General features: G+C 55.9%; 1 protein-coding gene across 5 annotated transcripts in view; it reads left to right on the top strand.

The window, feature by feature from the left end:
• Window positions 1-12,523, top strand: part of SLC7A1 (solute carrier family 7 (cationic amino acid transporter, y+ system), member 1) — a 66,602-nt gene that overhangs the window by 44,581 nt on the left and 9,498 nt on the right. For all 5 annotated transcript variants that reach the window (XM_021065162.1, XM_021065163.1, XM_021065164.1 and 2 more), the window contains 5 exon segments: window positions 1,100-1,258; window positions 3,366-3,540; window positions 8,985-9,106; window positions 9,579-9,801; window positions 10,422-10,561. In XM_021065162.1, coding sequence (XP_020920821.1) covers window positions 1,100-1,258; window positions 3,366-3,540; window positions 8,985-9,106; window positions 9,579-9,801; window positions 10,422-10,561 — 819 coding nt within the window.

Here is a 12,523-nt window from a genome sequence, read left to right as displayed (position 1 = left end):
TGAGTGAGGCCAGGGATTGAACCCGTGTCCTCATGGATCCTGGTTGGGTTCATTACTACTGAGCCACAACAGGAACTCCCAGATGTGTTTTTTTTTTAAGCCGTGATGATTCAGAGATGGGGGTGGCTAAGCCGGAAGGAAGGGCGGGGCACCCTGTCACCCAGCAGGGAGGCCCCTTGGCAGTGAGCTGGCCCGGGGAGGGGCAGGTAGTAACCTTTTTTCTTCACTGGGTCATGGCCTGACTGGACAGAATTCCTCTAATAGACTGGCCAATCCAGATAAAGCAATGTGGTCACAGTTCTGAGTTTTTGGGAAAATACTTGGCATGAGAACAAGTGCTGAAATCGAGTGTGAAGCAAGCCCCCTTGGAGAAGAAAGAAAGATGGGTTCTGTGGATACTGGAACTTCAGTGACGTTTCCTGAGAAACTGCTGGAAAGGCAGTTACGTTTTTCAGGTGGTGGGGGGCGGGCAGTCAGTTGCTGTTGGTATTCGAGGTGCTGGGTGGGGCGTCTGTTTCTGTCCCCAAGGTCAGAGCCTGCTGGCCTGTGGCCGGAGTGGGTGCCTGACGCCTGCGGAGGGTGAGCCCGGGCTTTGCTGCGGGGGTGGGGACCAGCCTGAGCCGATCTCCGGGGTGCCCTCCTCCAGGGGCCCAGGCCCTGCCTGCTCGGCCGCCTGGAGCGTCTGGGAGAAGGGGCCTCCTGAGGAATGTGGCCCCTGGGGCTGCCGGTGGCCCGGAGCAGGTCCTGCAGCCCACACGTGGTCTGCCCCAGGGTCTCTTTCTGTAATGGATCCAAATGGGTAGGACCCGGTGCTGCCACGGTACCTCTGGGTGGTAAGAGTTACACTGCGTTAAAATTTATTACCGTTCAATTGTACCTACGTTTGAAACACACGGTGTACATGTGAGTCTGGGTGGTGATGGCCAGCCTGTTTCCTCCTGAGCCCTGCGTCCCGATTCTGCAGACACACTGCCCCTCACGTCTGAGCTAGCCCGTCCCGGGTCCCGTGCCCCGGCCGTGGTCCCCGCCTGGTGCCTGAGGACCAGAGCTGCCAACTGTTGCCCTTGAGTCTCGTCTGACGGTGTGGGTCTCTCCGCAGGTACATCCAGCGTCGCCAGAGCCTGGAGTGCGACGTTTGACGAGCTGCTCGGCAAGCCCATCGGGGAGTTCTCCCGGGCCCACATGGCCCTGCATGCGCCCGGGGTGCTGGCCGAAAACCCAGACATCTTTGCCGTGATCATAATTCTCATCCTAACGGGTAAAGCCGCGCTGAGAGGCACTGGGTCGCAGCGAGCGGTCGCAGTCCAGGGCAGGCTGCCACCAAGGCGGCCTCTTCCTTTTCTTTCTCCCATTGCCCCCCCCCCCCCCCCCGCTTTCTTCTTTTCCTTTTTGTAATTAACGCTGACAGCTTTTCTGTCGAAATGGCTTCTAGGAGGTTCACAGAGGATCGGCTTATTGAATAGCTGCTGAGCTGTCTGTCATTTAATTACAAGAGAACTTCAGGTGTTTGCTAAGCGTGGAGTGAGGATTTGTTGGTGCTGAAGGCTTTTTGTACAAGTGACCCAGGAATTGAGATTGTGTTCACGTGGCAGATGACCATGTGGAGAGAGAAGCTGGCGCTGCTAGCCAGGGCTGGGTGGAGGCGTGAGCGCTGTCTGGCACGCGGACCGTGCCTCGCTGCTGGCGGTGTCTCGGGTGATTTTACACACAGCAGCCGGCAGAACACCCTTTAAGTTAAATAAGTTTCACCGCAAAGTTGCTGGAGAGAATTTCATAATCGCAGTCATGGCTGGAACACAGCTGATGGAAGCGTCTTCCTAGTGACGGTTTTTGGAGTCTCAGATGCTGGGGGATGCAGGTTTGTTGATATAAACAAACGTGCCGCTGAAATGCAGATCGAGTCCCCTTTGAGGTTAGAAAATCTCGGACGGGGTTCTGAAGCAACGTGCCGTGTTGTACACACCACGCGACTGAGAAGCCCTCTGCCCCGGCTGGTGTCGGCAGTGCTCCTGGCCTAGCTGGCAGGAGCGTGTATCCGAAATTAAGTTTGGCCCCGTGAGCTTTTCCTAAACGCACGGGAGGGATGCGAAGAACAATCAAATAGAGCAGGGGGGGCGACGTGTCCCCGTGATCCGCTGCTCAGTCCTCTTCCAATGCCTGTCACGTGAACATCTTCTGTTTCCAAGCGTGGAAGAGACGTACGTGGCCGGACCGGTGTCTCCGATCACAGAGGGGGCCACGGTCCCTGGGCTCCTGCCCTGCCTGCTTTCTCTCGCAGCCGAGGGTCTCTTAGCGGCGTATGCCCTGGGGTCCCCGAGGAGTCCTGCTGGAAAGCGTTGTCGTGCGGCTCATGTGTGTGTTTTCTTTTCATTGTGTTTCATCACAGCCTGTTGAATCTAGATCCCTGTGCTGTACGGTAGGACCTTGTTTCTTTGTCCTGTACGTGGTGGTTTGCATCTGCTAACCCCTAACTCCCAATCCTTCCCTCCCCGTCTGTCTCCTGCCTGCCCTCAGCAACCACACGTCTGTCCTATGTGTTTTTATGACTTGGTATTTTTAACCTGCGTTTACAAGCTGGAACTAGTCTCTTTTAGCCACTGTTGTACTTGCACTGAGTCAAGGAGGACCCTGCGTGCTCAGGGTTCCACGTCCTGATGGCATCATCGCTAACACTGTGACTCCCCGCGCTACCTCTGAACAGCTCCTCATCTGAAAACCTCCTGTCTCCCGGGAGGCTGCGCCTGTCCCGCGGGGCAGTGAAACCCTGCTCCCCAGGTGGTTTCACTCAGATGTCCCATCTCTGCTGTCCTTTGGTGCCCCTGGGTTGGTGCTGCATCCAGCGCCCAGGGCAACAGGAGATCCTGGAAGAGGGACCACGCGGCGTAATAAAACACACAAGACTCTTTCGCATCTAGAAAGTGGGGGACCAGGAGGCCCTCCGTTCCGCAGAACCAAGGCGCCCAGGCTTTAGCCCACATGCCTTTTATCAGGGAAGGTGACGTAGGTTCGTGAGCAAAATCAGGTGCAGGTAATGATAAAGCTCTCTCTTGGTGGCTGTGCTTTTGCACATGCGCCGAGTTTGTTTACTGCTTCGGTCGGCAGTTTCCCTGGTCTCCAGCAGGTTAGCGTCTCAGTGCCAGGGGGCACGTGGAAGGCCAACCTTGATGGCTCTGTTCAGCACCCCGGGACTTGGGTTATCCTGCTCCTGCCTCTAGAATGGGGATCCCTCCAGCCCCCTCCTCTCTCGAGGTTCGACGCTGCTTGGGTTCTTTACTGGTCGCCCTCTCGTCCCCATCCCTGTGCCAGGGGCTGGGCTGGTACAAGGTTAACCCTGAGACAGAGCTTCTGCTTGTGTGCTTCTGCAGGACTTTTAACTCTGGGCGTGAAAGAGTCAGCCATGGTCAACAAAATATTCACGTGTATCAACGTTCTGGTCCTGGGCTTCATAATGGTGTCAGGATTTGTGAAAGGATCCATCAAAAACTGGCAGCTCACGGAGGAGGACTTCCGGAACACCTCCGGTCATCTCTGCCTGAACAAGTGAGTGTGGCTGCGGACGCGGGACCGCTCCTGGGGTTGGGCTGTCATTGGCTGCAATACGGGTCTTTTCCAAAAGATGTAATTTTGAGTTAGACTATTTTGTTATTATTGATTTATTTTTTGCAGTCAAGTAGCTGAGGGTATTTTATTTGTTTGAAATTTCTTTTAAGTTTCATAGCCTTGTCCTTGGCTGGACGCTGTGGGACAAAGGACGATGCTGGGGACGAGCGTCTCTCTTCCAGCTCCAGATCGTACATACTTGGGTACTGTTGTCAGACTCAGTCACCCTTTCCTCTCCTACCCTGGTTCATGGTCATCCTCTGAATTTTGTTTTCAGAAAAGCTTTTCTCTGCAGTGCTATGGTGATACCACTTTCTTTTGAAATGCCTTCCTATTTAATAACCTAGAACAAAGAAGAAATACATGGAACTTTGATCACAGGCTTTTATCAGAGAATCAACATGTGATAATAATAGTCTCTCTCACACTGAACTTGGGCTGTGTCAGCCCTGAGATATCACAGCGCCACCCCTTCTGTGTCTGTGGCTCAGGACACCAGGGCTGGAGGCAGGTGGCTGGCTGTTCAGGCCACGGTGTGCTGCCTTCCTGACAAGCTCATCTTATCTGGGATGAGCCAGACGCTTGTACGGTGTCTTGTTGTTCTTTTTTGTCAGATTTCTCAGGTGCAGTTTAGGTCCTAGGATGGAGAAGGGGGATTGTGGTTTTGTCTACAGTTCTGCTGTAATTATGGCTAAAGGTGAAACTGCTCTGATGAAGAGCCCCCCTCCTCAAATGCAGTGGCTTTAAAATGATGTCAGGCCCCCAGATGGTCCATGTGGCTTTTCTATTGTTCCCTATGGCGCTGTCCTCACGTGCCTGGTGGGAGCCGAGCTGTGGGCTCAGGCAGGACCCAGCTCGCCCAGAAAGGGACCGAGGATGAGGACTGCGTGCTCGAATGCGGAAGACACATGTCCCTTCCGCCCACACGCCACTGACCAGGGTCCTGGAGGCGGCCGCCTCTCGCTGCAGGGGAGGCGGGGATCCCACGCGGGGCTCGAGCGGTCACTCGTCCTCCAGTGGCCTGATCTGTGGGCGGGCCTGGTGTGTACCTGGTTCACACTGGAAGGCAGACAGGACACTCAAGCATTAACTCTCATATTATGTGGTTCACAGTGCAAATAAAAGAGCCTTCCTTCTGGGGACAAAACTCAATTACGAGAAATGAGGCTTCTATTTTTTAGTATCATTCCCAAGCATTCCCGAGGCAAATTCTGCCAAATTTATTGGTGCCCATGACTTCAGAGAGGAGTAAGGCCAATTTGAAAGGTGCTGGCTGTGGCGGGGGGCGGTGGGGGAGGAGCGTTCCCTTTATGGCGCAGTGGTTAATGAACCCGACTAGGAACCATGAAGTTGCGGGTTCAATCCCTGGCCTTGCTCAGTGGGTTAAGGATCTGGCATTGCCATGAGCTGTGGTGTAGGTTTCAGATGCGGCTTGGATCTGGTGTTGCCATGGCTGTGGTGTAGGCCAGCAGCTGTAGCTCTTATTCAACCCCCAGCCTGGGAACCTCCATATGCCACGGGTGCGGCTCTGAAAAGAAAACAAACAAAAAAACGAAATGCTTGGGAGTGACATAGGGGACTCTGAAAACTCTTGCAGATCAAGGGTTCAGCGAAGAGGCACCTCTTGTTTTCTGGCTGTCGATGGAGACTGAGTTTGATTGCTTTTGAAGGAGGTTGTTCGTGTCAGCTGGTGGTGGTGACTGTCCTTGGCCGCGGTCACTCTGTGTGACCCATCCGTGATGAACCTCTGGCCTCTAGTCCGGCCTCTTGGTCGCAGGTGGGGCCCCTTGAGTTAAGTCTGCCGCCACCTTAGGCACGCTGCCCTGCAGGGCGCGGGGTCGACAGGTCTAAGAAGCGGAGCGCTGCTCTTTGGTGTTATCAGAACCTGGAAGCATCTTTCTTCCTTTTAGTCCCCCAGCCGTAGGTTTGTGTTTCTGACAGCAGCCACGTGGTGTCGCAGGAAATTGCTTGTCTTCCTGAAGGAGGAGAGCATGTCCCAACCAAAGCTCTCGGGGACGAGGAGGCGCCCGGACCGCCTGAGGCTGTGACCCCTGGTGCTCGTTCTGCGGCGGTGGCGCCGGCAGAGCCCCCACCCCATGAGCCCCGCCTGGGAGAGGGGCCGCTGGCGTCTGCCCTGGCCTTGTGCTGCCCCGGCCGTCCCAGCCAGGGTCCTGGGGACGGGCAGCTGGTGGAACGGGACAGCCTCAGCCCCGCACGGAGGCACCTTGGGGAAGCCATCGGGTGCCGTCGGTCAGAACGGACCCGCAGAAGTAACCCCGGCCCCACGAGCGCAGCCCTGCTCCTCTCAAGTCGGCCCTGCGGGAGGTCGCCTTGGCCGGCCTCTTCCTCGGGGTCCGAGACGGCCGAGACGGCCACTCCGCCAGCAGGAAGGAAACGGAAGAGCAGAAGAGCACCCGCCGCCGGCTTCACCCCACCCGTCTCGGGAGGTGCTTTCGCCACGTCTGCTCGCGTCCGTGGTTTCACCCCGAGGCCCAGTCCGAGGGCCCTTTTCTCTATTCTCGGGGGTCCCGTGCCTGGTTGAAGTAATTAGAGTTCCTTTCCCGTGAGGAGAAGGGAGTGTGGCTTTCAGGGACGGCACGCAGTTTGTGCCAGGGCAGAGGGTGGGAGGTAGGCCCGAGCGCCCCCAGTATTGGGGTGCAGTTTACTTTATTGAAGTATATTCGATTTACAGTGTTGTGTTCGTTCCGGCTGTGCAACAAGGTAATTAGTTATGTTACACACACACACATTCATTTTCATATTCTTTTCCATTGTGGTTTGTCACAGGTTACTGAATATAACTCCCTGTTCTCTGTACAGTAGGACCGTGTTGCTTAGCCATCCTGTAAATAAGAGTTTGCCTTTGCTGACTCCAAACTCTCTATCCATCCCTCCTGTATCTCCCCTCCCCCTTGGCAGTCACAGTTCTGTTCTCTGTGTCTGTGGGTCTGTTTCTCTTCTGTAGATAGGTTCATTTGTGCCGTATTTTAGATTCCACATATAAGAGATATCTGGTATTTGTCTTTCTCTTTCTGACTTATTTCACTTCGTATGAGAATCTTTAGCTCCATCCATGTTGCTGCAAATGGTGTTATTTCATGCTTTTTTATGGCTGAGTAGTATTCCATTGTGTATATGTACCACATCTTCATTACCCACACCTCTGTCAGTGGACATCGAGGTTGTTTCCATGTCTCGGCTGTTGTGAACAGTGATTCTTTTTGCTTACTTCTGAGTAACCGGGTGACTGGTGTACAGAAGGGCTGGTCACCCAGACACAGGGGCCAGACCCTGACCTGAGGTCTGGGCTCAGCCTCCTCGGGCTCCAGGTGACATCTGCCAGGCAGTGGCCTGGCTACTTCTCTGAACATGCATCCCCATTTCTTCATGTATAAGATGCCAGATGGCCAGTGCTTACGACCACCACGTGCGGATAATGGCTTTTTAGTTGATTTATATGAAGAGCCTTTAAAAAATATTTCTCAGTGTCTTGGTGAGAGGCTATGTAGAGTGGACTTTGCAGTGGTTTTGTAGCGATACGCTGCCCCCTGGTTTAGGAACAGCCAGACTTTCCTTAAAATTTGAGTTTAAGTTTTGGAGTAGAGACTATATTACCATAGTTTCCGTCACAATATTATAAACCCGTTTACACTGAGAAGCTGTTCCCGCTCCTGCCTCTACCTCATCCTCCCGCCCCGTGGGTAATTGGTTTTGTTAGTTTTGTGTGTGCGCTTCAGCTTTTGTTGAAGCGCAGGCAGTTGCGGGTGTGTCTTTATGTTTATTTTGAATAGTGCATGTGTACTGTGTATGGGGTTTCCCTCTCCTTACATAAAAAGTAGCGTCGCACAGCCACTTGCTCACCACACCTGGTCACGCACCTGCGAATTCTGCAGACCTGCTCGTGTCAGGAGCTCGGCCTTTGTCACAGGTGCCTGAAGTCCCAGCCCCTGAGCCTAGCGGTGGTTTTGAGGGGACCCAGTGGCAGAGCTGGCTCGCAGTTCATGGAGAGCAGAGGGACACCCTTCCCTGTCCCTCGCGGTCCTTCTGCTCCGCCGCTGTCTGACTCCTCCCCGTCCCTGCGCTGAGGAGCCCAGAGGCCGCTTTCTGCCTCCTCGCCCTCTGCCGTCCCCGTGCTTGTCTGTCCTGTGTCTCCATCCGCGTGATGGGGGCGCGTCCAGCCCTCGTCCTCTCCCCAGTCCCGTCTCTCCCTGGGGTTTAATGAGTGTGCTGGACCACCCCTTCTTCCTCCCTGAAAATGGGGTTCCCAGAACCTCTCCAGGTGCTTCTGCCTGGAGGTGGTTTAAAGCAGACCCTGGGGTTCACGCTCTGACCCACGGCTGTTCCCAGCCCTTGATGCCGGGGGCATCTGCAGCCCTTCCGTACCTGTCCGTCTGTCTGTCTGTCCGGCTGGCAGCGACAGGGGCCCTGGGCATAGACCCGTGTCCTTCCATTAGTGTTCGGGTGCTGAAAGGGTCTGCTGGGAGCCCCCTGGGGACCCCGCCCCCTTTGGTCTTCCCATCCCCCCCTTCCCGCGCTGGCTGCCTGTCAAGTGTTTTGTTTTAAGCTTCAGCCACTTTTCACAATAGTGGTCAGCTCTCCGGAGTGCTCTGCACGCTTAGTGATGGGCAGACCTGGGGGGTGCGGGGCTGCCTGTGGGCAGCTGGGGGCGGGAGGACGCAGCCCTGCCCTGCGTCCTGTGCCTGGCTGACTTACCGGTCCCGCCTTTGTACCCGGCTGTGGGTGTGTTTTAGTCATACTTTAAATGGACACACTTCGTGTCAGCCTGGCAGTGGTTTTTCCTGCGTCTGGCATGCATGCGTTTCTTGCACTTGCTACAGGGAGGCCCATGTTTGAGAAAATCCCCAAGCCCTGGCTTTCCGGGGCTGTTTCTGAAACTGAGAAGTGTGCTCGTCATTTAGGAGTTGGGGTAAGGCTCCCCGACTAGAACATAGCCGGGTCCAGTGTGTCTGTTCCACTGGCCAGTCCGTGAATCCCGAGGACAGTGGCTTGGAGCGGTGAGCTGCTGGCAGCCCTGAGAACACCCGTGCTTGCCGACGTGGGGCAGGGCTGTGCCCTGAGGACCCTCTTTCTTTGCGGGTCCTAGGGAGGGGCCTCTGGTGTGGGTCCCTCTCCTCTCCCGCTGGGCACCTGCCTCGCGATCCCTGTCCCCAGTCGGTGTTTAGCAGGTGCTTCTGGGAAGGGCTTCATGCGCAGGGCTTCCTCCTGCCCAGGCGTGAGTGGTTGTGACAACTTCCCCAGGACCGGTCGCTGAGGGTGGGAGTCCTGGCCACAGGAGTGGCTGTCGGGTGGGGTGCTGCCTGGGGTGGCCCCTCATCGGGGCCCCAAGTGGGTGCTGTGATCTTGACTGTGGCTCTTTGTTCCAGTGCCACGAAGGTGGGGAAGCCAGGCGTCGGTGGGTTCATGCCCTTCGGGTTCTCTGGCGTGCTGTCAGGGGCAGCCACCTGCTTCTATGCCTTCGTGGGCTTTGACTGCATCGCTACCACAGGTACGCCCGCCCTTGGCTCCCCTGGGCACACCTGGGCTCACCTGGCCGCGGCCGCTCTCTCCCTTCCTGGGGGCGTGTGTCTCCCTCCCGAGAACCGTGTGGGTGTGTAGCTTCCTGCTCACCCGCCCCCGGCACCTCCCCACGTGCTGGGCCCTGGCCTCGAGCCCGGATGCTGACGTCGCAGCTGTAGCTGACTGCATATCTGCCTCCTCCCCGTCCCCCACCCGGGAGAAAAGGGGCCACCAGCGCTGTCATCGTGGCAGATTGAACAGCCCTTCCTGGGCTTCCCACATTGTCTCTGCCAGAGGAGACGGCCTGTCCTTGCTGAGCCACAGTGGGAAGGCCGAGAAGGCCGTCTGTCCCGGGCACCGTGTGCTCTGGTCCTCAGTGCTGAGGGCGCCCCCTCCCTCCCCCGAGCCAGGAAGGCCCCAGCCCCCTCCCGCCAGTACCCCCTGACCCTTCCTTCTTCCAGGGGAGGAGGTCAAGAACCCCCAGAAGGCCATCCCCGTGGGCATCGTCGCCTCACTCCTGATCTGCTTCATCGCCTACTTCGGGGTGTCGGCCGCCCTCACGCTCATGATGCCCTACTTCTGCCTGGACAAGGACAGCCCCCTGCCCGACGCCTTCAAGCACGTGGGCTGGGATGGTGCCAAGTACGCCGTGGCTGTGGGCTCCCTCTGCGCCCTCTCCACCAGGTGAGGAGCCGGGCTCCCGGGGGTGTGGGTTTGCTGCAAGCATCCCTCTCCTCCCTGGAGAGAGAGCTGCACCCCCCGACCCTGGCTGTGGCTTCTCCCCCTGTCGCTGCTGTCAGCCACCCCAAGGGCTGTTGTGCTCCTGACATTTCATCGCGAAGAACCCAAGCCCCATGTTTTAGCACCTTCTGCTCAGCAAGGGCCTGGCCGTCTGCCCCCCGACCATGGCCACTGGCTCAGGCCCCCTCTGTGGCCCCCAGTTTGAAAAAGGGAGCCAGTGGCTTTTGAGGAGAAACAGTTTGCCCTGCTCGCTCCTGCTGGCCTGGACGCACAGAAATGTGTGCAGGACCTCGGCTGACCGCAGAGAGGTCCCCTCAAGTGCAGCAGCGATGCTCTGATTTTCTCTTTGATTCAGCTAGAAATAATCAGTTTCTCTTCCAAAAAGTTACATCCTGATGCCCCGCTGGTTCACGGTAGACCTTTCCTGGTCCTGCACTTAACACAGACCTGCAGTGAGTGCTTTTCCTGGCGTGCTGCTGAGCCCAGGCCTCTGGCCGCTGCCGGGTGCTGCCTTGACTGCCGGTGGGCGATTGTGCAGATGCGTTTCGCTTCCTCCCATCCAGCCTTTTAGGCTCCATGTTCCCCATGCCGCGAGTTATCTATGCCATGGCTGAAGACGGGCTGCTGTTTAAGTTTTTGGCCAAGATCAACGACCGGACCAAAACACCAATAATCGCCACGTTAGCCTCGGGCGCCATTGCCGGTAAGAACTGGAGCTCGTTTCACACGCCGGTATTTTAACGGTGGAGCAGTTATTTCCTGGGGAAATACCTTGAATGGTGCTGGTCTCTAAGGAGTTATAGCTGGTCTTTTTAACATTTGTTTTTCACCCTTGGAATGTGGCTTATTACAAGGTAACTAATTCCCTTTTGATAAAAGGCAGAGAGGCCAGGTTTACAGAGGGTGTGATGGAATTCTGGAAATGTTTGAGTTTTTCAGTGATTATCATCTCGTTGGGCAGAGCTCAGAATACACACTGTCCCTTCAAAGCCCCACGTCACTTCTCTTGGGAAGTGAGTGTCTCTTACAATCAACGTTTTATGAAACATGCCACCTCTTCCCCAGGGGACGTGGCTGGTGAGGCCAGTTGCCCTGAGTTTATAAACAGTGGCAGACCCGGGACGGGGGCTTACCTTTTTTTCTGTTGGGCCACACCCGTGGCATAGGTAGGTTCCCAGGCCAGGGATCAAATCCAAGCCACAGCTGTGGCAACGCTGGATCCTTAACCCATTGTGCCACCAGGGAGCTCCTGGGGGAAGCTTATCTGATCGTGTCCAAGAAGACCTTCTGACCGAGGAGCGCAATGGACTGGAGAGATTGCAGCGAGGCCCCGGGCGCCCTGGAGGGAGACAGCTCTTTGTCTCCTGTTTCCTCCTTGAATTGTGTTTCGTGGCCCCGGGAGCAGGGGTGTCCCAGGCCCCAGGTGGAGGCTCAGAGGTGCAGGGTCTGTGCTCCTAGTCGGTGTGGTGCTGGCTCTGGTTCCTGGTTGGTTCGGGGCCAAAGAGCTGGTTCCTCCCTGTGAGAGTAGAACAGCCGGTCTTTGTACCTGGTCTGGCCTCGGCTGTGCCCCTTGGGCTCATCAGGTCGCCGGAGGTAAGGCGTTGGGCTGTCTCGGGGAGTGAGTGGTTGGCAGTGTTCGTGCCCTTGGCAGAGGGCACCGTGGTCCGTGCATTATTACATCCCGAAAGGAAGCTAGTTTTTCTCTGTCGTGTGACTGACTCTGCGTTCTTGGGCCTGATGGCAGGGGTCAGGTTCAGGAACCTCGTATGCCAGGATATCACCAGCGTGGCTAAGGATTAAGGAACCGGAAATGGTGTTTTTTCAGTATTTACATTTAATTTGACCTTAATCTCCTTCCCGCACTGATTAAGGGGCTCTAACCTTTAAAGGGACGGCAAAGTACTGGTGTCGCCAAACCGAGGATTTTACTCCTTTTCATTTGGCAGGAGGGGTAGATAAGCCTTGAGTTTTCTGAAGTCACCTCACACCGAAGAAGCCGGGCTCACGTTTCTCTGAGGGGGAGCGTGGGCATCTGCGGCTCACGCAGCGGGACCCCCCTCTGATGCCCCAAAGCCTCACGGCTCTTTGACTCTCTTGTTTAGGCTCAGTTGGCGTTTGGTTTAGTTGCAGTGGTCTGCATGGGCTCAACCAATACCTGTGGGAAGTAATGATTTGTTGTTATGTTTCAACTTGTACTGATTGCATGTGATTTGAAAACACCCCAATTTTAGCCAAGTTGTTGTTATTTGCTTTTTAGGGCTGCACCCGCGGCATGTGGAGGTTCCCAGGCTAGGGGTGGAATCGCAGCTGTAGCTGCCGGCCTACACCACAGCCACAGCAACTCGGGATCTGAGCTGCATCTACAACCTGCACCACAGCTCATGGCAATGCCAGATCCCTAACCCACTGAGTGAGGCCAGGAATCGAACCCAAATCCTCACAGATCCTAGTCGGGCTTGTTAACCACTAGGCCACGAAGGGAACTCCTAGCCAAGTTGTTTTTAAATGGGAAACTTGACACATTCCCCACATAAATAGACATGCATATTCTCATAAAAGTAACAAAGGGTTTTCAAATAAGCAGACATGTCTTGTTTTGTTGTAAGCGGGGTCGTGGTGAATGGGCTGGTCTTGCTTGGGAATAACGCTGCTCTCCATGCCCGAC

The sequence above is a fragment of the Sus scrofa genome, chromosome 11 (genome assembly GCF_000003025.6).
Source record: "Sus scrofa isolate TJ Tabasco breed Duroc chromosome 11, Sscrofa11.1, whole genome shotgun sequence".
NCBI classification, from domain to species: Eukaryota; Metazoa; Chordata; class Mammalia; order Artiodactyla; family Suidae; genus Sus; species Sus scrofa.
This window is presented reverse-complemented; position numbering and strand designations above follow the sequence as displayed.